General features: G+C 50.8%; 1 protein-coding gene across 3 annotated transcripts in view; it reads left to right on the forward strand.

Annotated features, from left to right (window-relative positions):
• The window catches only part of LOC146830503 (1-phosphatidylinositol 4,5-bisphosphate phosphodiesterase gamma-1-like), a 695,332-nt gene that overhangs the window by 607,422 nt on the left and 69,463 nt on the right, over positions 1–18,447 (forward strand). For all 3 annotated transcript variants that reach the window (XM_085604690.1, XM_085604691.1, XM_085604692.1), the window contains one exon: positions 18,294–18,390. In XM_085604690.1, the coding sequence (XP_085460816.1) occupies positions 18,294–18,390 (97 nt within the window). The remainder of the gene's footprint in view (positions 1–18,293; positions 18,391–18,447) is intronic.

The raw sequence follows: 18,447 nt of genomic DNA on the forward strand, positions 1-18,447 counted from the left end.
TATATCGGTTACTCAGCAGCAATATCTGTCTCTATTTTGCCTGATCTGGCTTTTTGTTTAGTTATTAGGTTTTTGAAAGGTTTCCAACTGCTTTTGTTGTTCCTAAGTGAGGTTTGGCTTTAGTTCTAACATTTCTGTTGGGCCTTCCTTTTAAGACCATTCATTTTTGTTCTATTCAATTCTTGTCATTAAAGACAGGATTTTTGTTGGTCATTACTTCGACTTGGAGGGTCAGTGAGCTGCAGGATCTTTCTTTACTCAGCACAGTCCTTTCTAAGAGCAGCATTACATTGAATGTAAAGCCATTTTTTCTTCCCAAGGTTGTCTCAGAGTTTTACCATAGTCAAAAAAATGTTTTCCTTAGTTTTTTAACTCCTCCTCATTCTTCTGAAGATGAGGAGCAGAATCAATCATTTTATATACAGAACTAGAGCATACCCTCACCCATCTCCCGGAAAGATGTGTTGGGATTAGTTCACATAGGGAGCTTGTTGCATCATCCATCCACTAGAAGGAAAAGTTATTTGTCTTTGGTATCGTTCTTTCTGATGAATGGTTCTACTCCCACCTACGTCTCTTGAGTATAGATGTTTTTGAAATATAGCCTGTCAGTTGTTCTATTTACTGCATATTTGCCTAGGTAGGGGCACATAAATAACAATGGAACAGCTGCCACTGGCACAAGTGCAAGTTTCAAAGCTGTTGTAACGTTACACGCAGTTCACATGGTACCTTTCATAACTTCAACAGGAGCCTCCTGCCACCAGCATCTAGATAGGGTATCTGAAAAAAAATTCTGGATCCATGCAGGCGCCTAGAGGAGGTTCACATTTGGTGTGTGTAGAAGGTCAACCATCCATTTGATTGATTTGATTTTTTCATTTATAGAGCACAAACTGTCACTCCAGAAGGAGCATCCTGGCGCTATGAGGAGAGGATGAGATAAAGCTGTGGGGACCCTACATGAGGGATAGGTAGAGTTTGTCTGGGGCTTCAAAGATCCAGGTTTTTAGTGCCTTCCTGATATGTGTCTCGGTTTTTAACATCCTCAGGTGCGTTGGCAAAAGGTTCCAGGCTTTAGTTCCAAATGCGACTACTGTTTTACCTCCCTTTGTTTTGTACTTGAAGTTGGGAGGTTTGAGGAGGTTTGCTGATGATGATCTCAAAGTTCTTGATGTGGTGTATGTGGTGAATCTGGCTGAGAGATACGTTGGGCCTAGGTTTTGTGCGGCTCTGAAAGTAATTAAGAGATTCTTAAATAGGATTCTCTTGTGCAGTGGGAGCCAGTGGAGGGTTTTAAGTGCAGTGGATGCTGAGGACCTTCGTGGTAGTTTCAGGACTAGACGTGCCGCAGCGTTCTGTACCACCTGTAGTCTTTTCAGTGTTTGTTTGTTGGCTCCCGCCAGGAGGCTGTTGCAGTAATCCAGGCGTGATAGGATCAGAGCCACCGCCACTGTTTTCCTGGCCATTAGGGGAATGAAGTCAAAAAAAATTCTCAATGACTTAATGAGGTTGAAGCAGGTCCCCACCACAGTCAGTGCATGTGGTTGAAAAGAGAGGGCAGTGTTGAATTGTACTCCTAGGTTTTTTTGCTACTTTAACAGTGGTGGGTGGTGGTGTCGTACCCTCAGGGCACCAAACATTCAGCTGGAAGGGATTGTTTTTTCCCATTAGTAGAATCTCTGTTTTGTCGGTGTTACACCTGAGGTGGTTGTTCCTTATCCAATGAATGACCTCGGCTAGGCAGAGTTTAAAATTTAGTTCAGCAACAGTGGAATCTTTGTCCAGGGATAGAATTAGTTGTGTGTCGTCTGTGTAGGACGTTACTTCTATCCCGAATGAAGTTATCAGGGACATTAGCGGGTCATGTATATGTTGAACAGCAGCGGGCTAAGGGACGAGCCCTGTGGCACTCCGGTTTTAATGGGACGTTCGGTAGAATGAAACGTTCCGAGGGACACTGCTTGCCTGCGATTGGTGAGGAAGGACTCAATCCATGCCAATATGGTATTGGAGATGCCACTGGATTTGAGCCTTGCAAGGAGAATACTATGTGAGATGGTATCAAAAGCGGCCGACAGGTCGAGCAAAATCAGAAGTCCCTTCCTGCCTTTGTCCGCTATGATTTTGAGAGTGTCCGATATTTCCAGGAGGGCAGATTCTGTGGAGTGCTTGGGATGGAAGCTGGACTGCCGGGGAAGAAGGGCCATGGTAGTTTCTAGGAACTTTGTTAGTTCTTTGTGGACTAATATTTCCGTGACTTTTCCCATTATAGGAAGACGCGATATTGTGCGGAGATTGGATGAGTCAAATATTTTTTTTCCCAATGGTTTTACTATGGCTAGTTTCCATTCTGTTTCCAGCCTGTGTCTGCTCCAGTGAGACTGGCTTAAAGGTTTGGAGTGAATGGGGGGCGCTAGGGGGCGCACGAGCGGAATGGCCACCACTGTGTGAGGCTCCCGCTGTCTGGCGCCGTTATCCTGAAATAATCCTGTCCCGGAGCTGATGTTCGGCCGCCTCTGATCATCATTGCACATCGCATGCACTGGGGAGCAAGTATTGTCAAGCACCGGGATCGCTGACACGGATCGCGGCAACAATCGCCGGAGGCAGCTGGGACGGCGGTGCTCATCGGAGCGGCCTGGAGCTCCCGCGGGGCGCTGGTCAGCACGCGAGCGCCGAGGCTCCTGTGAGGTGTCTGGGCCGCGGGACTGACATGGCGGCGGTTGTGAGGCGGTGAGTGGCGCAAGTTCCTGTGCGCAACTCTATCGGCCGCTGACACCCTTTATTTGGCAGCCGCCGCTGCTTCCTCGGATCGGGTGCACGGAGCTGGAGGGGAGCGGCTCTCGGCCCCGATACATCGCACGAACGGCAGATCGGCCGTTGGCGGTAGAGGCGCTTGATGCGTGGTGCATGGGGGACTGACGCAGGGGACTGTGAGCAGCCCTGGGGGCGGTAATGAGGAGCCTGCTGTGATTATGCCTGGCTAGAAGTGGCGGGAACACGTTATTAAAGTACCCCCTAAGCATACCTGGTGCGGTGGAGGAGAGGCTGCACGACATATAGCTGGCGACATACAGGAGAGCGGATGAGGCCTGGTGCATTCTAGAAGCCCTGTAGAGAGTCACTGTGCTTCATCTGAGTGGTTGGGTCTGCGGGGAGCGTGGGCCCCGGGTCCTGCTTATTGCGCTTGCCAGGACTGTGAAGAATTGCGGGGTGCTGGCTGGTGCCGTGCATCCCCGGCGCTGAGAGCGGAGGGCAGCGCCTGGGGGCCGAGGGACTGTGGGAACCACTATCCTGTGATACCACCTCCCCCAAGGGAGGTGGCGCACCAAGATGGGGAAGCTGAATGCGAGGCAACCCCGTCTCACCTTTGAGGCGAAGAAGGGAAATCGCCAGCCGGCAGCGGTGGAAGAAGAGGGCGCAGTTGGATTGTCGCAAAACCCACAGACCGCGCACGGAGAAGACATGAAGGTAATCCTCATGGAAATGAGGCAGGGCTTTGCCAGCATTGCGGACAAGGTGGATACCCTAAGCACACGCATGGACGCGATAGCCCATAAGATTGAGGTGCACGAGGCGCGATTAAAGGAGGTTGAAACGCGCATTTCAGAGGCAGAAGACACCACGGCCCGTGTTCAAAGCACAGTGACGCAAATGGATAAACTGCTTCAAATCATCGCGGCTAAAAATGAGGATATTGAAGAGCGAAGTAGGAGGAATAACATTCGCTTACTAGGGATACCGGAAAGTACCAATACGGGCAGGTTGGAGGACTACATAGAGAAGATGTTGAAGGCAGTGGTGGGGCTGGAGGCTCTCTCCCCTCATCATGTCGTCGAGCGGGCCCACCGATCCCTTGGGCCGCGGCCTCCCCCTGGTAGCGCGCCAAGACCCATCATAGCACGCTTGTTAAATTATAGGGATGCGGCACTGAAGGTGGCGAGAGACAAGCAACAACTGCACTTCGAGGAGGTATCCTTCACCATATACCCTGATTTTACTCCGCACGTGCAAGAAGAACGGCACAAATTCCTCCCAGTTAAACAAAAATTGAGGCAGGCGCAAATTGATTATGCACTCCTCTATCCAGTGCGGCTCCGCGTCACCTACCAAGGCAAGCAAATGTTTTACACAAAGCCCCAGCAGGTCGAGGATTTCCTTAAACACATTCAGAGACGAAAGGCTTCTGCTGCAGCACCGGATGATTCATCATGACGCTCCTTGGAGACCTCGGATTGTTGACCATTCTGTAGCGGGGCGGCTGGCGGCTGCTTCGGATATGGTGTTACAGTGGCACCGCGGACACCTATAGTGTAGTACAGGACATGCTGCCCCGGGAACACAGGCGGATAGAGGCGAAACCGTCTTGCTACTGGAACACGAACTTAGGAGGCCGCCAGATACCCTCGGCGTCTGTTTTGGGGTGTACCCCACAGTACAGAAGCCCCGAACGACGCGAGGTACCCGTGAGTCGCCTAGTAGGACTTCCCCTTAAGGGAGATCCCCCTTGTTGGTTCCATCTGGCCGTTGGCTAGAAATTTTCATAGGACAGTTTTGTTTGATAGGTAATGGGGTGGGGGGAGGGGCAACTGTAACTGGCAGGATTGGGATGCTTCAGTGGGAGGGGAGTTTTAGGGCTACTGAATGTTTGATTGGACTAAACACACAGCGCTACTTTTGGCATCCTAACTCAAGAGATATGCAATGGTTTTTTGTACACGGCTCTGCTGCTCGGAGGATATCATATAGTCAGGTGGTATGGGAGACATGGTGGATAGGCCCCAATTGAAGGTAGCATCTTGGAATGTACCCACGAAAACGTAGACAAATTCTAGCTTATTTGGATCGTCAACAGATTAGTATAGCTCTGCTTCAAGAAACTCATATTAACCCGCACTCCCCCAATACGTTCGCTAGTAAGTGGGCGGGCAGTAGAATATTTTCCTCTTTTTCCTCTTATGCTCGTGGCACGGCGATCATAATAAAAAAGCAGACGCCATTTATATTGGCTGGGGCGCTTACAGATACACACCTGAATTTTTTACTAATGTCTGGGGGAAATTGTAAATGTAGGATCCACTCACATAATATGGGGGGGAGATTTTAATGTGGCCCTCAATCCGGCTTTAGATAGGTCGAACACAGCAGCACACCACTACAATAATTCCCAAGCGACATTGAAGGGGATCCTGGATGAGGATGACTTGATTGATAGCTGGCGATATCTACACCCACAGGTCCTGGAGGGCACCCACTTTACGACGTATGCTGGGACATGGGCTCGTATAGACTATTGCCTGTTGTCAAGGGGCTTGGGGCCGGCACTTCGTAGCGTTGACCACCCTGCCCGTACATTTTCAGATCATTGTCCAGTGAAACTCGCACTCACACCCCCGGGATATGACGCGCCCAGGCCACGCTGGCTGCTACAACCTGCTGCCTTGATAGATGCAGTGTTTCAGAGGGAACTCGGGGAGGAGATACAAGATTTCTTTCAAAGAAACAAGGGGTCGGTGGACAGCGTGGAGACGATATGGGAGGCCTTCATGGTCACCAGCAGGGGGTTCTGTATCACCAAGAGCTTTGGCGTCCTAAGGGATATCAAGGGCACGCTTAAAAAACTTGAAATAGACTTGAAGGCTTTAGAGGCGCGGATGGGGAAGGGGGAGACAGGACAGGTGCAGAAAGAGTTTCGGGAGAAACTGACGGAATATGAGGAGAGTGCGGCGCGGGAGGTGAAGTTCAGAGGACGATACTGGGTGGCCCGTAGATATGGCGAAGGGGAACGTCCGGGGAAGGCGCTGGCTGAGATCACTAGGCATATTTAGAGATTGAGGGCCCTGGGGGGGCGATACAGCGGGACACCAAGGACATACTAGGAACGTTCACCTCACATTATAAAGAACTGTACACTACGCAGCGTGATGGGGACCTGGAACTGGATGATTTCCTTGGGGATATGGCGCTCGGGTGGCTGGGTGATACACAACAGGGATTTCTTTGTCTTCCCTTTTAGATTGATGAAGTCAGGGAGGCGATAATGCAGCTAAAGAGTGGGAAGGCGCCGTGGCTTGACGGCATTCCCGCTGAATTTTATAAATGCTACGTAGACATCATGGCGCCGGTCCTAAAGGAGGTTTTTGAGGAATCCTTAGAAGTGGGCACGCTGCCCCCGTCGATGAGGGAGGCCCTGGTCATGTCCCTTCTGAAGCCTGGCAAAACACCTGAGTCTTGCGATTCCTATCGGCCGCTGTCGCGTACAAACTGCCACCCCTGCATGCCATTGTTACAGGAAACCAGCTTTCATAAATTATGTGAGCGGATAAAGGTAACTAAATGGGGTGACCTGTTCCGCAATGGTATATTTTGCTCTTCTGACCAGTTTTTCCGGGGGATACAGCCCTCATCACTGGATATATTCATGTACATACAACTCAGACAGGGAATTCGAGCCATAATGCCAGATTTCCCGCGGGAGCCAGCTAATTTTCTCCCACTACACCAAATGCTGGGATCCACAGATGGGAAGCACCTAGTATCTAGGTTTTACAAAAGCATACGCAAGCAGCAAAAGGGGGTCAGCACTCCAGCTCGCGCACAATGGAGTGCAGAGAAAAGGAGGGAGGTGACAGATGAACAATGGGAATACTGCTGTCTCCAAACCTCTCACATCTCCGCCAGCAGCCGATTGCGAATAATACATTATAAATTCCTGCATTGCTTGTATTACATCCCGCTAAAAAATATAGGCATAAATTGTCCGAGAATGATCGCTGTGAGCGGTGTAGACAACCGGGGGCTGGCTTCCTACATCTAGCATGGGACTGTCCAGGGGTGCAGGAGTTCTGGGGACAGGTCTTGGAGGCACTTGAGAAGATGACGAATGTTACATTGGGGAGGGATCCTCTGTTGGCCCTGTTGGGGTATACGGCACGAGTACCTACGTCATGTCGTAAATTTGTGGCTGTGGCGTTCTTGTTGGCCAAGCGTAGGGTGGCCTGCAGGTGGGGGCGGGGGTGTGCCCCGAAATTCAAAGAATGGTTGGCAGATCTATTATACTGTCAGGAACAATTAACTGTCTATGCTGAGCTGCTCCCGGAGGCTTCCAGACCTAGGGATATATGGGGTCCGTTGCAAGGGTATCTTCTACAGCGAGATTCTGATGGGTCAGAATCTCTACCCCGAGACTTGATTAATATCTGTTGCCCGCAAGGCAAAGATCTTTGTGATTTGGTATTAATGGTGTTTGCTATTGAGGAAACCAAATGGGGGGTTGGGGAGCGGGTAAGGGCTAGGATATGAATGGAGGAGACGATGACTACCTGCTGACCTGTACATGCTTTACTGCCCAAGAGGTGATGTTGATGGGCTCTCTTGTACCTGCATGGTCATATGATGCACGGAAATGGATAGGGTATAATACCATTGTTGTCTCCACAAGTGTTGCGAAACGAAGAGTGAGCATATAAGGACTGATGAATATGAGATGCACATGCTGTGTTCAGTACTGCCTTTTCTTGTTTGCTCGAAGATGTACTGCTTCCTATGTATGCTGTAAATTAATAAATAAACGTTTAAAAAAAAAAAGGTTTGGAGTGAATGACTGGTGCTGGCTGGGTCAGTCTCCAGATCAGCGACCAGGCTATGTCCGTGAGGCGTTACAAAGTCCTTTTGGATTTTATGGATTTTTTCCTCAAAGAAGAGCGAGATCTGATCGCATAAGCTCTGAGAGGGTGGGATTTCTTTCTGTAATGCCTTGGGATCGGTGAAGGATTTTATAATAGAGAATATTGTTTTTTGGTCTTATTTGGCCTCAAGCATTTTTTCGGAATAGAACGTTTTTTTTGCTAATTTGATCTGAGAATGGTATTGTTTCCTGCATGTTTTAAAGGCTTTTTGCTCTGTTACCTCGTATGCTCTTCTCCACTTACTTTCATGTTGCTTGCATTGGAGATGTAGCTGAGCTAGGGCGGGCGTAAACCTGGGGGCTTGATGGGTTTTGGGTTTTATTTTCTTATTGTGTAATTCTAGTGGGATTAGTTCATCGCTTATAGTAGTCATCCAGGTATGGAAGAGTCGTGAGTCTTCTGGAGTTTTACCAGTTAGGGCAGGGACTCGAGCCTAGGTGGTGGTGGCCAGTTTAGGATTGCTGGCTAATTGACCCACTTACGTCTTGGTTGTACAGGGGTGACTTGTTTGCCCGGACAGTTAGTGGTTGCACTCTTAATAACAAAGGGTATGAGTTCATGGTCTGACCATATCTGTGGGCTGGGGGTGTCTACAGATAGCAAGGAGAAGTTGGAGCAGACGCCATCCAATGTGTGGCCTGCTTTATGTGTCGGGGCATCAACTAGTTGGTGCAGTCCAAGAGATTGTATTATTTCGAAGAAATTATCAACTCCTGGCTCATTACTGCATTCCAAATTGAGATTAAAGTCTCCTAGGAGGGTAAAATTGGCATATCTTAGAAATATATGGCTTAAGGTTTCTCCTAGTGAGTCTCGAAAGATGGTTCTGTAGCCGGGTGGGCGGTAGACCAAGGCTCCTGAGAAGGCAAGGGAGGCATTTATTGTAAGGCAGAAATCTGAAAGAACGTTACCAAACACAAGTCACTTATTCTTCTGGTTATAGCTTGCAGAAGAATTATTTTCCCCTCTCCCATAGGCATAACATGATTTGCTATACTTCACTTATTATCATACATGCAGTTTTCTATCAGACAGGAGAACGTCTGACAGGTCAGTTCCTCTGAAGAGCCTGGTGGCTGTGATATATTGATCAAGCGGTATGCAATACAGTATGTTTCCATGTCTGACTTCACTTCCCATTAAGCCAAGATTTTTACTTATTAGGATGTACATTGATTGGCCTTTTCAAAGTTTACCAGGACAGATAATGACATGAAAAGCTGTGCGACCATAGCTAAGAAAAAGCTCTCTCATAATATGTCTGCAATTTTGATCTGAAAGAAACACGTAGTGATAGATTCCTTACCTTAGAACTACCCCCAGGCGTCAGACTGGATCCGAAAAGTTTTCGTCAGCAGTACCCCTGCACATCTGTAGGCGTTGTCGTGCGACTCCACGTGCATCGTTGGCGGCGGCGGCGCCGGGATGACGTCGCTGGAGCTACTTAGACGCGCCCACGAGCGCTGGCGTCGGTTCTTTCTTTTCTCGAGGCCTTTTGTCTCAATTTCTTCGAGTCGATCGACTCCTGGTGTCGTAGGGATGCCTGGCTTCAAGAACTGTGGGGACTGTCACCGCATGATGTCGGTGACGGACCCACACCGCGTATGTTGCTACTGCCTGGGGTGCGATAACGACAGCCGGGCCATGGCGCCGAAAGTTGCTGGAAGTCCGACAGTCAGCTCCGTGCCACTCAAGGTCCTGGTCCCGTGGGAGGCCGAGGGACCCGTCGTGGAGCCGTCACCATCGTTCCTCTGGATCTAAGTCTTCGCACTCGGGGTCAGGTAAGTCGAAGCATTCCAAAAAGAAGTCGAAGAAGCGGCGTCGCTCCTCGACTTCCCCTCGCCCGTCGCGGCTGAAGGTGCAGGTGCTGCTACCCCTGCAGCTCCGGCGGAGCCTGCAACGTCGCCTCCGGCCTACCCACCCTTTCAGGGTCCATCGGCGACGCCTAATCAGGTGCAAGAGTTTCTTGCTGCCATGGCCCGACTGTGCATATGTGCCCCGCGGGCCCAACCGGGGGTCCTGTCCTTTCATCGCCGGCGGCTCCGGCCCCGGTGTCGCAGGATCCCCCGGGATCCGGGATCGGACCCCGGTCGAAGCCGGTTAACCTTGTAACACCTCCACCGACGTTGACCCCACCGGCACCACCTCCGATGTCGCCCGCTCCTCTGGACGACGTCGTCCCCAGTTTCTGCCCTGAACTGGACACAGTGCCGGATCGACGCCGTTTGGCGCCAATCCCAACGCCGATGGGGCCCTTTGTCCCCTATGTCCGTCCTCCTTATTTTCAGCCTGTTTCGCAGACTCCGGAGGAAGGGGAGGGGTCTGTAGACCCTCTCACACAATAGTGTGATTATGATCCGGACTGGGTAGAGGATTTGGGGGATGGCAGTGGCCTTGACACCTCACCTGACCTTGGCATGCTGTCTCCTCCTACCGTGGCTACGGAGGAGGAAGCCAGTTACGCAGTGGTAGTACGTAGGGCAGCCAAGGCCCTCCACCTCGAACTCCCTACGGTGGCCATCAGGACTAACATCCTGACAGAAGTGCTTCAGCCGGCGGCAACCTCTTCGGAGCCCTTGCTGCCTTTTAATGACGCGCTTTCTGACGTCCTTTCGGGCACTTGGTCCAGGCCCAACACAGGGGCTCCTGTGGACAGGAACGTGGGCCGCCACCAATGCCCGGCTCCGGGCAACCCCCTCTTTCTCTACCAACACCCCACTCCCGAGAGCTTGGTTGTCCAAGCCTCTGCTTCCCAGAGCACGTTCCCTTCCGCACCCCTGGATAGGGAATCCAAGAAGCTGGAGCAGCTTGGCAAGAAGCTGTTTTCTTCTGCCTGCTGAGGGCTGCGGTAGGTGAACACCGCATGCCTCTTGGGCCATTATTCCCATTCTCTGTGGGATACGGTTGCGCAGGTGCTGCCCAACTGTCCGGAGGAGGCACGGACAGTACACTTCCAAGCTATTGCTTCGGCGCCGTGTTTTGCTGAGGACAACTGGCTTCTCAGGGGATGTCCAGAATGCTTTGATGGACATGCCCTTTGATGGCATTCGCCATTTTGGCAATAAGGCGGATCGTGCGTTGGAGCGTTTTAAGGACTCGCGGGCTACGGCCAAGTCCTTGGGCCTGTCGGCCACTCACCCTCCTCCGCCTTCCGCTCTTTTCGTGGCCACGGTAGGGGTGCCCCAATACGTTTGTTCCAGAGCCACAGGCCTGCGCAGCAACATCCTCAGCGTGGCCAAGGATGTGGGATCCGTCGAGGCGGTTCTGGGGGCCAGCGGGCGGTCAGTCCACCTCCACCCCCGCAGCATTCACTGCAAAGCCTTCCTAGTCTGACCTTTCAGGCCCATCAAACGCCAGTGGCCGGCAGGATTCGCCATCATCTCCCCCACTGGGGCAACATCACTTCGGACAAGTGGGTGCTGCAAATTGTCCGAAGGGGCTATTTCCTCCCCTTCGAAATTCCCCTCCAGCCATGCGCCCTCAGTACCACCGCATGTCGGGGGACCATCTTGCGCTTCTTAAACAGGAAATCACGGCCCTCTTGGCCAAGGGGGCCATCGAGCGCATTCCTGGGCCAGAAGTAGATCGTGGTTGTTATTCCCACTACTTTCTGGTCCCCAAGAAGGACAAGGGCCTGCGTCCTATCTTAGACCTCCGGAACGTCAATCGCTTCCTTCGGAAGGAGAAGTTCAAGATGCTCACACTTGCTCAGGTCTTGTCTGACCTAGACCCGCAAGACTGGATGGTAGCGTTAGACTTGCAGGAAGCTTACTTTCATATCCCCGTCCTGCCACCCCACCGGCGTTAGCTGCGGTTCACGGTAGACCCCGGTCACTTTTAGTTCCCGTGCTCCCCTTTGGCATTACCAGCGCCCCGTGGGTGTTCACAAAAGTGATGGCGTGGGGTCGTGGACCCTATGTCAGGAGGCTCTGCGCCTCTGGACATGGCTGAAACATCAGGGCATTTCCCTGGTGGTTCAACACTTGGCAGGTTCTCTGAACGCCAGGGCGGACGGACTCAGCCTCCAGTGCATGATGGATCACGAATGGCGTCTGAACTCGGACGTGGCGCAAGGTCTCTTTCAGCAGTGGGGAGAGCCTTGGTTAGATCTAGAGATTAGAGAACGCGCAATGTCATCAGTTCTGCGCATTGGACTTTCCAAGGCGGCACTCGCTAGGTGGCGCTTTTCGTTGCGAGTGGAGTTGCGGTCTACTATACGCCTTTCCGCATATACCACTTCAACCCAGAGTGCTTACGAAGATCAAGCGCGACCGGGCCCATGTCACTCTTGTGGCTCCGGACTGGGCTTGAAGATTATGGTATTCCGAGCTACTCAGCATGGCTATCGATCCCCCGATCCGACTGCCTCTTCGTGAGGATCTTCTGTCACAACAGCAGGGGACGGTCCTCCACCCGAACCTGTCCAGCCTCCACCTCCTTGCGTGGAGATTGAGCGGCGGCAGTTGATGTCTTTTGACCTGCCTTCCGAAGTTTGTGATATAATCTTGGCAGCCGGGCGTCCCTCCACTAAGACGGCATAGGCCTGCAGGTGGAATAAGTTTGTGGCATGGTGCACAGCAAAGGCTGTGGATCCTCTTTCTGCTCCTCTTTCAGAGGTCCTTCTATTCCTCCTTTCTTTGGCCCAGCAGGGCTGTGCTCTGGGCACTATCAAGGGCTATCTTTCAACCATTTCTGCCTTTTTACGGCTTCCAGATCAGCCTTCCCTTTTCAAGTCCCCGGTTGCAAACAGATTCTTGAAAGGCATTACTCATCTTTTCCCTCCTGTTCCATTCATAATGCCTCAGTGGGACTTGAATCTGGTTCTGACATATCTGATGTGTGCTCCCTTTGAGCCACTTCACAACTGTCCTCTTTGTCTTCTCACTTTAAAGACAGCTTTCCTGGTAGCCATCACCTCTGCCTGAAGAGTGAGTGAGTTCCAGGCTCTTTCTTCTAAACCTCCTTTTCTCTCTGTCCATCCAGACAAAGTGGTTCTAAGGGCTCGTCCATCTTTTCTGCCGAAGGTTGTCACTGCCTTTCATATCGGGCAGACCATCCCTTTGCCTACTTTCTTTCCGCCTCCCTCAAAAGAGGAAGAGAGCCTCCACCGGCCGGACCCAAAAGGTGCGCTCTCATTCTACCTGAACCGCACACAACAGTTCCGGGTGGATGACCAGCTCTTTGTTGGCTACGTGGGCGCCAAGAAAGGTCGGGCCGTGCACAAGCGGACCATCTCTCGGTGGGTCGTTCTGTGCATAAAGACTTGTTATTCTTTGGCTAAAAAGGAGCCTCCGGTGGGGCTGTGTACCCATTCTACCAGGGAGACAGCAGCCACTACTGCTTTGGGACAGGGAGTTCCCTTGCATGATATCTGTCAGGCAGCTACGTGGGCCTCGCTGCACACGTTTACCAAGCATTACTGCCTGGACAGCCATGTCCGGAGAGACGGCTTCTTTGGCCGTTCTGTTCTCCAGGATTTTCTGGTGTGATCTTGGTTCGCAGACCCACCACCGGGGTTGGTATTTCTGGGGTATCTATTCTAAGGTAAGGAATCTATCACTACGTGTTTCTTTCAGATGCACAAGTTACTTGCCTTCGGTAACAATATATCTGTAAGAAACATTAGTAGTGATAGATTCCTTACCGCCCCACCCATCCTCCCCGTTCTCCGAACTGATTTCTAGGGTTAAGGTCATCCCTTTCAGGGCCCTAGTTTCATTGCACCAGTGGTCAGTTTCTTGCATGGCTCTGCGTTCCTGGCGCGGTAAGTCGTGTACAGAACTGACATCAGCGCGCGGGGGCGTGTCCAAGTAGCTCCAGCTACGTTATCCCGGCTCAGACGACGCCAACGATGCACGCGGACCTTCACGCTCCAGAAACGTAAGAACTTTCGGCCCATCACTAAGGCCCTCCGCCAACACAACATCGCCTATTCCTGGGGACATCCGTTCCGCCTTGTATTACGGCATGATGGCAAACTGTACCAGCTTCGCTCCCTGTCTGAAACGAGCAAACTGCTGGGGATCACTCTCCCAGAGGACACGGACGAGGGGAAGCGCTCAGACCCCTGGTCCAACGATGGTAGACCGACTAGATAACTTTTCAGGTTCAAAGACTCTTCAGGACACCACACTTTCGGTTGGTAACTTTAACTCTTCCACAAATACAGTGACCAACCAGGCACTGGCGGCTCCGGGACACTCTACTACACCGGCCAAACATAGTCGCCCAGATACAGCGAGTCCTCGATAATTATCTATTGCACAACGATAATCCTGACACAGCCCTTTCTCCTCGGTGGGAGGCCCTCAAGGCAGTAATTAGGGGAGAAATCATAGCCATCTCTTCCACTGACAATGTGGATCGCAAGAAGAAACAGGAGGAACTGACACAAAAAGTGCGCAAATTGGAACAGATGCATCAACGCACGGGGGCCCCGCGCGTCTGGAGACAGCTGACTGCGGCTCGGGCGCAACTGGCTGCCCTGGATCGTGACAAGGCGGAATACGCTGCGATGCAACACTCCTTCTATGTTGGCGGGGATAAGTGTGGGCGACTGCTTGCCCACAAGCTTCGGGTAGCTCGGCAACGTGAAGGGGTTCGGGAGATTAGGGATCACACAGGAACACTACGCTCAGACAACGCGGCTATCGACGAGACATTCTGCGATTTTTATGCACAGCTTTATGACGAGCAGCTCCTGGAGAGGGCAGATATTGATGCCTATCTCGCTCAGGCTCGTCTGCCCATCCTTACGCCGGAACAGGCGACTCACGTAGAGAGGGAGATCAGACCCGAGGAAGTCATATCTGCCATCGCTCGCCTGAAGTTGGGCAAGTCACCTGGCCCCGATAGTTACACCGCGTCCTTTTACAAGCAGTTCTGCTCAACGCTTACCCCTTTACTCACCCGGCTCTTTAACTCCTTCGTGACGCAAGGAACATTCCCCTCCTCCATGTTAAAAGCATTGATCGCCGTTATTCCCAAGCCAGGGGAGACAGGATGATCTGCGGGTCGTATCTGCCTATTTCGCTCTTAAATATTGACCTGAAGCTGTACACAGGGATGCTAGCCTCGTGGCTTGGCCCTTATATGCAGGGGCTTGTGGACCCCGACCAGGCTGGATTTATTTCACAGAGGCAAACGAGCGACAACACCAAGCGCATCACACATCTTATAGAAAAGGCCTCCCGCATCCCTGATGCTTACATGCTCCTAACCATAGACGCGAAGAAGGCCTTCGATCGAGTCCACTGGCCGTCTCTCGAGCAGGAATTGATACGCGTTGGCATAGGAGACAAAATGCGAACGCACATTTTTAACTTTTGCCGCTTCCCTACAGCTACAGTACGAGTTAATGGTCACACATCCACGCCGTTTCCTATCTGTAGGGATACGAGGCAGGGGTGCCCTTTGTCGCCCTTTCTTTTTGCCCTCTACATGGAACCTATGGCGCAGAGAGTCAGGGACCCCCCCCAGATCACGGGTATCCACTTTGGTGGGGACACGCACACTATAAGTCTGTATGCATACGACTTGCTGGTCACTTACAAACCCTTCGACCGCTTTGGGGACAAAGTCCACAGCGCTGAATCTATCTTTGCCACCACAAGTACAGGCGGACCTTTAGGCCCGACACCCCCTGCAATGGTCTGATGAGACGGTACCTTATTTGGGCATACAACTGGCTCCGACCTTGCCAGCCATGAGGAAGGTCAATTACTCCCTCCTCCACACACACATTTGCTTGGCACTACAGATATGGAAACTCTGTAACGTCCTAACTCTCGTGATTAGGACGTATTGCGGCCATTAAAATGACGATCATCCCCAAAATTCTGTACCTTTTTCAGATGCTTCTTCTGCCACCTCCTACAGGCTGGCTACAAAGGGTACAGTCAGTCCTTTCCCTTTTCATCTGGCAAGGGCGTAGGTCGAGAATTAAACGGTCAGTGAGCTTCCTCCCACCTCATGAGGAGGATCTCGGAATTCCAGACCTCACGCTCTACTACTATGCTACGCAGCTTCGTCACTTAGTCAAATGGAGCCGAGCTGAATCCAAGAAACATTGGCTCTAGCAGTAGCCGGTATGTCTCTCATGAAAATTCCCTTTCTCCCGAAACCTCATCATCCACCCAATTTATACGCCTCACAGGTGACGCGCACATTCCTTAACGTCTGGGACCGGACCAACACACGACATGCCCTAACGACCCTCCCTTGCCCACTCTCCTCCCTTTTTGATAACCCGGACTTCAGGCCCGGGATGGGTTTGCAGACCTTCCCGCTGGGGAGAGAAGCTGGCTGCCGAGCTTTAGGCCTATTATTCGACAAAGGCGATATTATCCCCTTCTCGCAACTTAGGGCTGACTATGGCCTTCCTAAATCTGAGCGAATGCGCTACTTACAGGTGCGACACTGGGCTATGCATCCTGATAGCCGAGCGCAAGCAACTAGGCTTCCCACCCAGTATGAACGGTGGCTCATTACACGGTCCTCGGACAAGAAGTTAATCTCGGACTTATAGAAACTGCTCTTGTCCAGATACACCCATACCTATCATGCTGGATGCGCGCGTTGGGAGAGGGACCTGGAACGGAACCTTAGCTCCAAGGAATGGGAGGGTGCATGCCACAGAGCGCGCCACACAGCGACTCACGTCGACCTAACCGAAACATTCACCAAGCTTGTATATTATTGGTACTACACCCCTGAGCGATTACACCAAGCTGATGCTACACAAAGTCCTGACTGCTGGAGAGGGTGTGGGAAGAGGGGCACACTGGTTCACCTTCTATGGGAATGCGAACATCTCCAGACTTACTGGACGCACATCCTTGACGAGGTCGATAAATACCTGGATACGGAACTCCCTAGGCTCCCCGCGTATGTCTTATTGGAGGTGCCAAACCCACTCACTTACCCCTTGAAATCTAGACATGAGAAACAGATAGCCATAGCCCTAGGCACAGACATCCAAAACATATTGATACACTGGAAGACCCCCCGCATCCCCGCACACACGGCGTGGTACCAGTGATTGTGGCACGTACTAGGCATGGAAAAGATTTCTCTTACCTTGGCTGGGAAGGGCTCCTCTTTCAGCGACCTTTGGTAGCCATTCCTTGCCTTGTTAGCTCCAGAATTTAGGGAGTTATACTGCCCAAAATATTTGCGCCTCCTACACCTCACCACACCGGACTCCACCACATAGCTTACCCTAGCCCTATACACGACAACATGTTCCATGTGGCGCTGTATCGAAGTAATGGATCGGCGGGGGTGGCTCTTTCTATGCCTGTCTTCGTTTTCTTCCTTTCTCATCTTTCTTTTGGGTGGTGGGCGGTAATGTATTTGTGTTGTTTTCATAATCTCAATGCACCTACTGGCAGACCCGGTGGGCTCTGCGTGGCTCGTTCCTGGCCCGTTTGTCTCTTGCATTAATTAATAAAAAAGATTTAAACCTAAAATTGGAAGAAGTAGCATGTTTAAAGGTTTACAAAGCATGAAACCCATTGGAATCTCAAAATTATGCATGCAACCTGATGGAATGGGACAAAATGAAGATGTTTAAGTGTAGAGGGAATTTAAGCTGATATTTTCAGAACATTGTTATCTTAGTGTACTACACCCTTTGACTACCCAGACCTACATTGAAGGATACCCGGGAGCATATGCTGCTGGAAGCTAGAATATTTGTGGTACAAATACTTGAAGGGCAACCTCTCAAATAAATAACACTGTTAACTATAACATAAAGAGTTAGATGAATCAGTGCCCTGAGGGGAAATGATTGATGGATACATGTCTGAGGAAGATACGAATTGGGAAGATATAGTGGTCAACCACGTTGAAGATCCTATTCAATTCAGTCTATAATAAATTAAACTTAAAATCCTTTGTAGAGTGTACCGCCACAGAGTTATCTTGTGCTGAATGAACTTTACTGCTGCCCAATCTAGTGTAGTTAGGGGATTACCGCCTTCTTCCACACTATATGTAAATGTGGTTCTGCCTATTTGTTCTGGAGAAATATATGTACTGAACTGGTGAAAGCATAATGGATATAACTAAATCTTAGTTGGTGAATGGCCAGGAAGAAATGCTCAAGTATAAAACTTGTTGTGTGGCTTAGCCTTAATGTTGGCTAAGAGAGATATTGTGAAAAACGGAGGTAATGCACCGACGCCATGAATTGTTGATTGGCGACTGAGGGTGGTTTGGTGTACAGCAATGGAAGTATCACTTAATGAAGGGAAAGCTAGTCTGAACAATGGGTAAAAGATATGGGTGGCCTAGAGGCATGCCTAGAGAGGTTTGCATAGGTTCTTGCTCAAATCGGCCTGTACCAGAGCTCAGAGGATGAACAGCGTTGTTCTAAACATACATCGAGATAGGGGTGCGAAGTCTTCTCGTGTGTAGTTTGAAAGAATTTGGGAGGGGAACGTTTGGCAAGGTGTGTGTATATCGCTGAAGCAAGTTTGCTTGCTCCTACGTAAGGAATATTGTTTGATAAATTAAAAATCCAGTAAAATTGTTTAAAACATGTTTTTAACTTATCCTTGCCACACTTTATTTCACTCTGCTTGTTTGTTTTCCCAGATGCAAGAGGGAAAGATTATGGAGCGGCGAAAGAAAATTGCCCTGGAGCTTTCGGAGTTGGTTGTTTACTGCCGGCCTGTGCCATTCGATGAAGAAAGTAAGATTGTCTACCTCAGTAGTCAATGCTCATGCATGTTTCTTCCTTTTTATTCAA

The sequence above is a fragment of the Triturus cristatus genome, chromosome 5_1 (genome assembly GCF_964204655.1).
Source record: "Triturus cristatus chromosome 5_1, aTriCri1.1, whole genome shotgun sequence".
NCBI classification, from domain to species: Eukaryota; Metazoa; Chordata; class Amphibia; order Caudata; family Salamandridae; genus Triturus; species Triturus cristatus.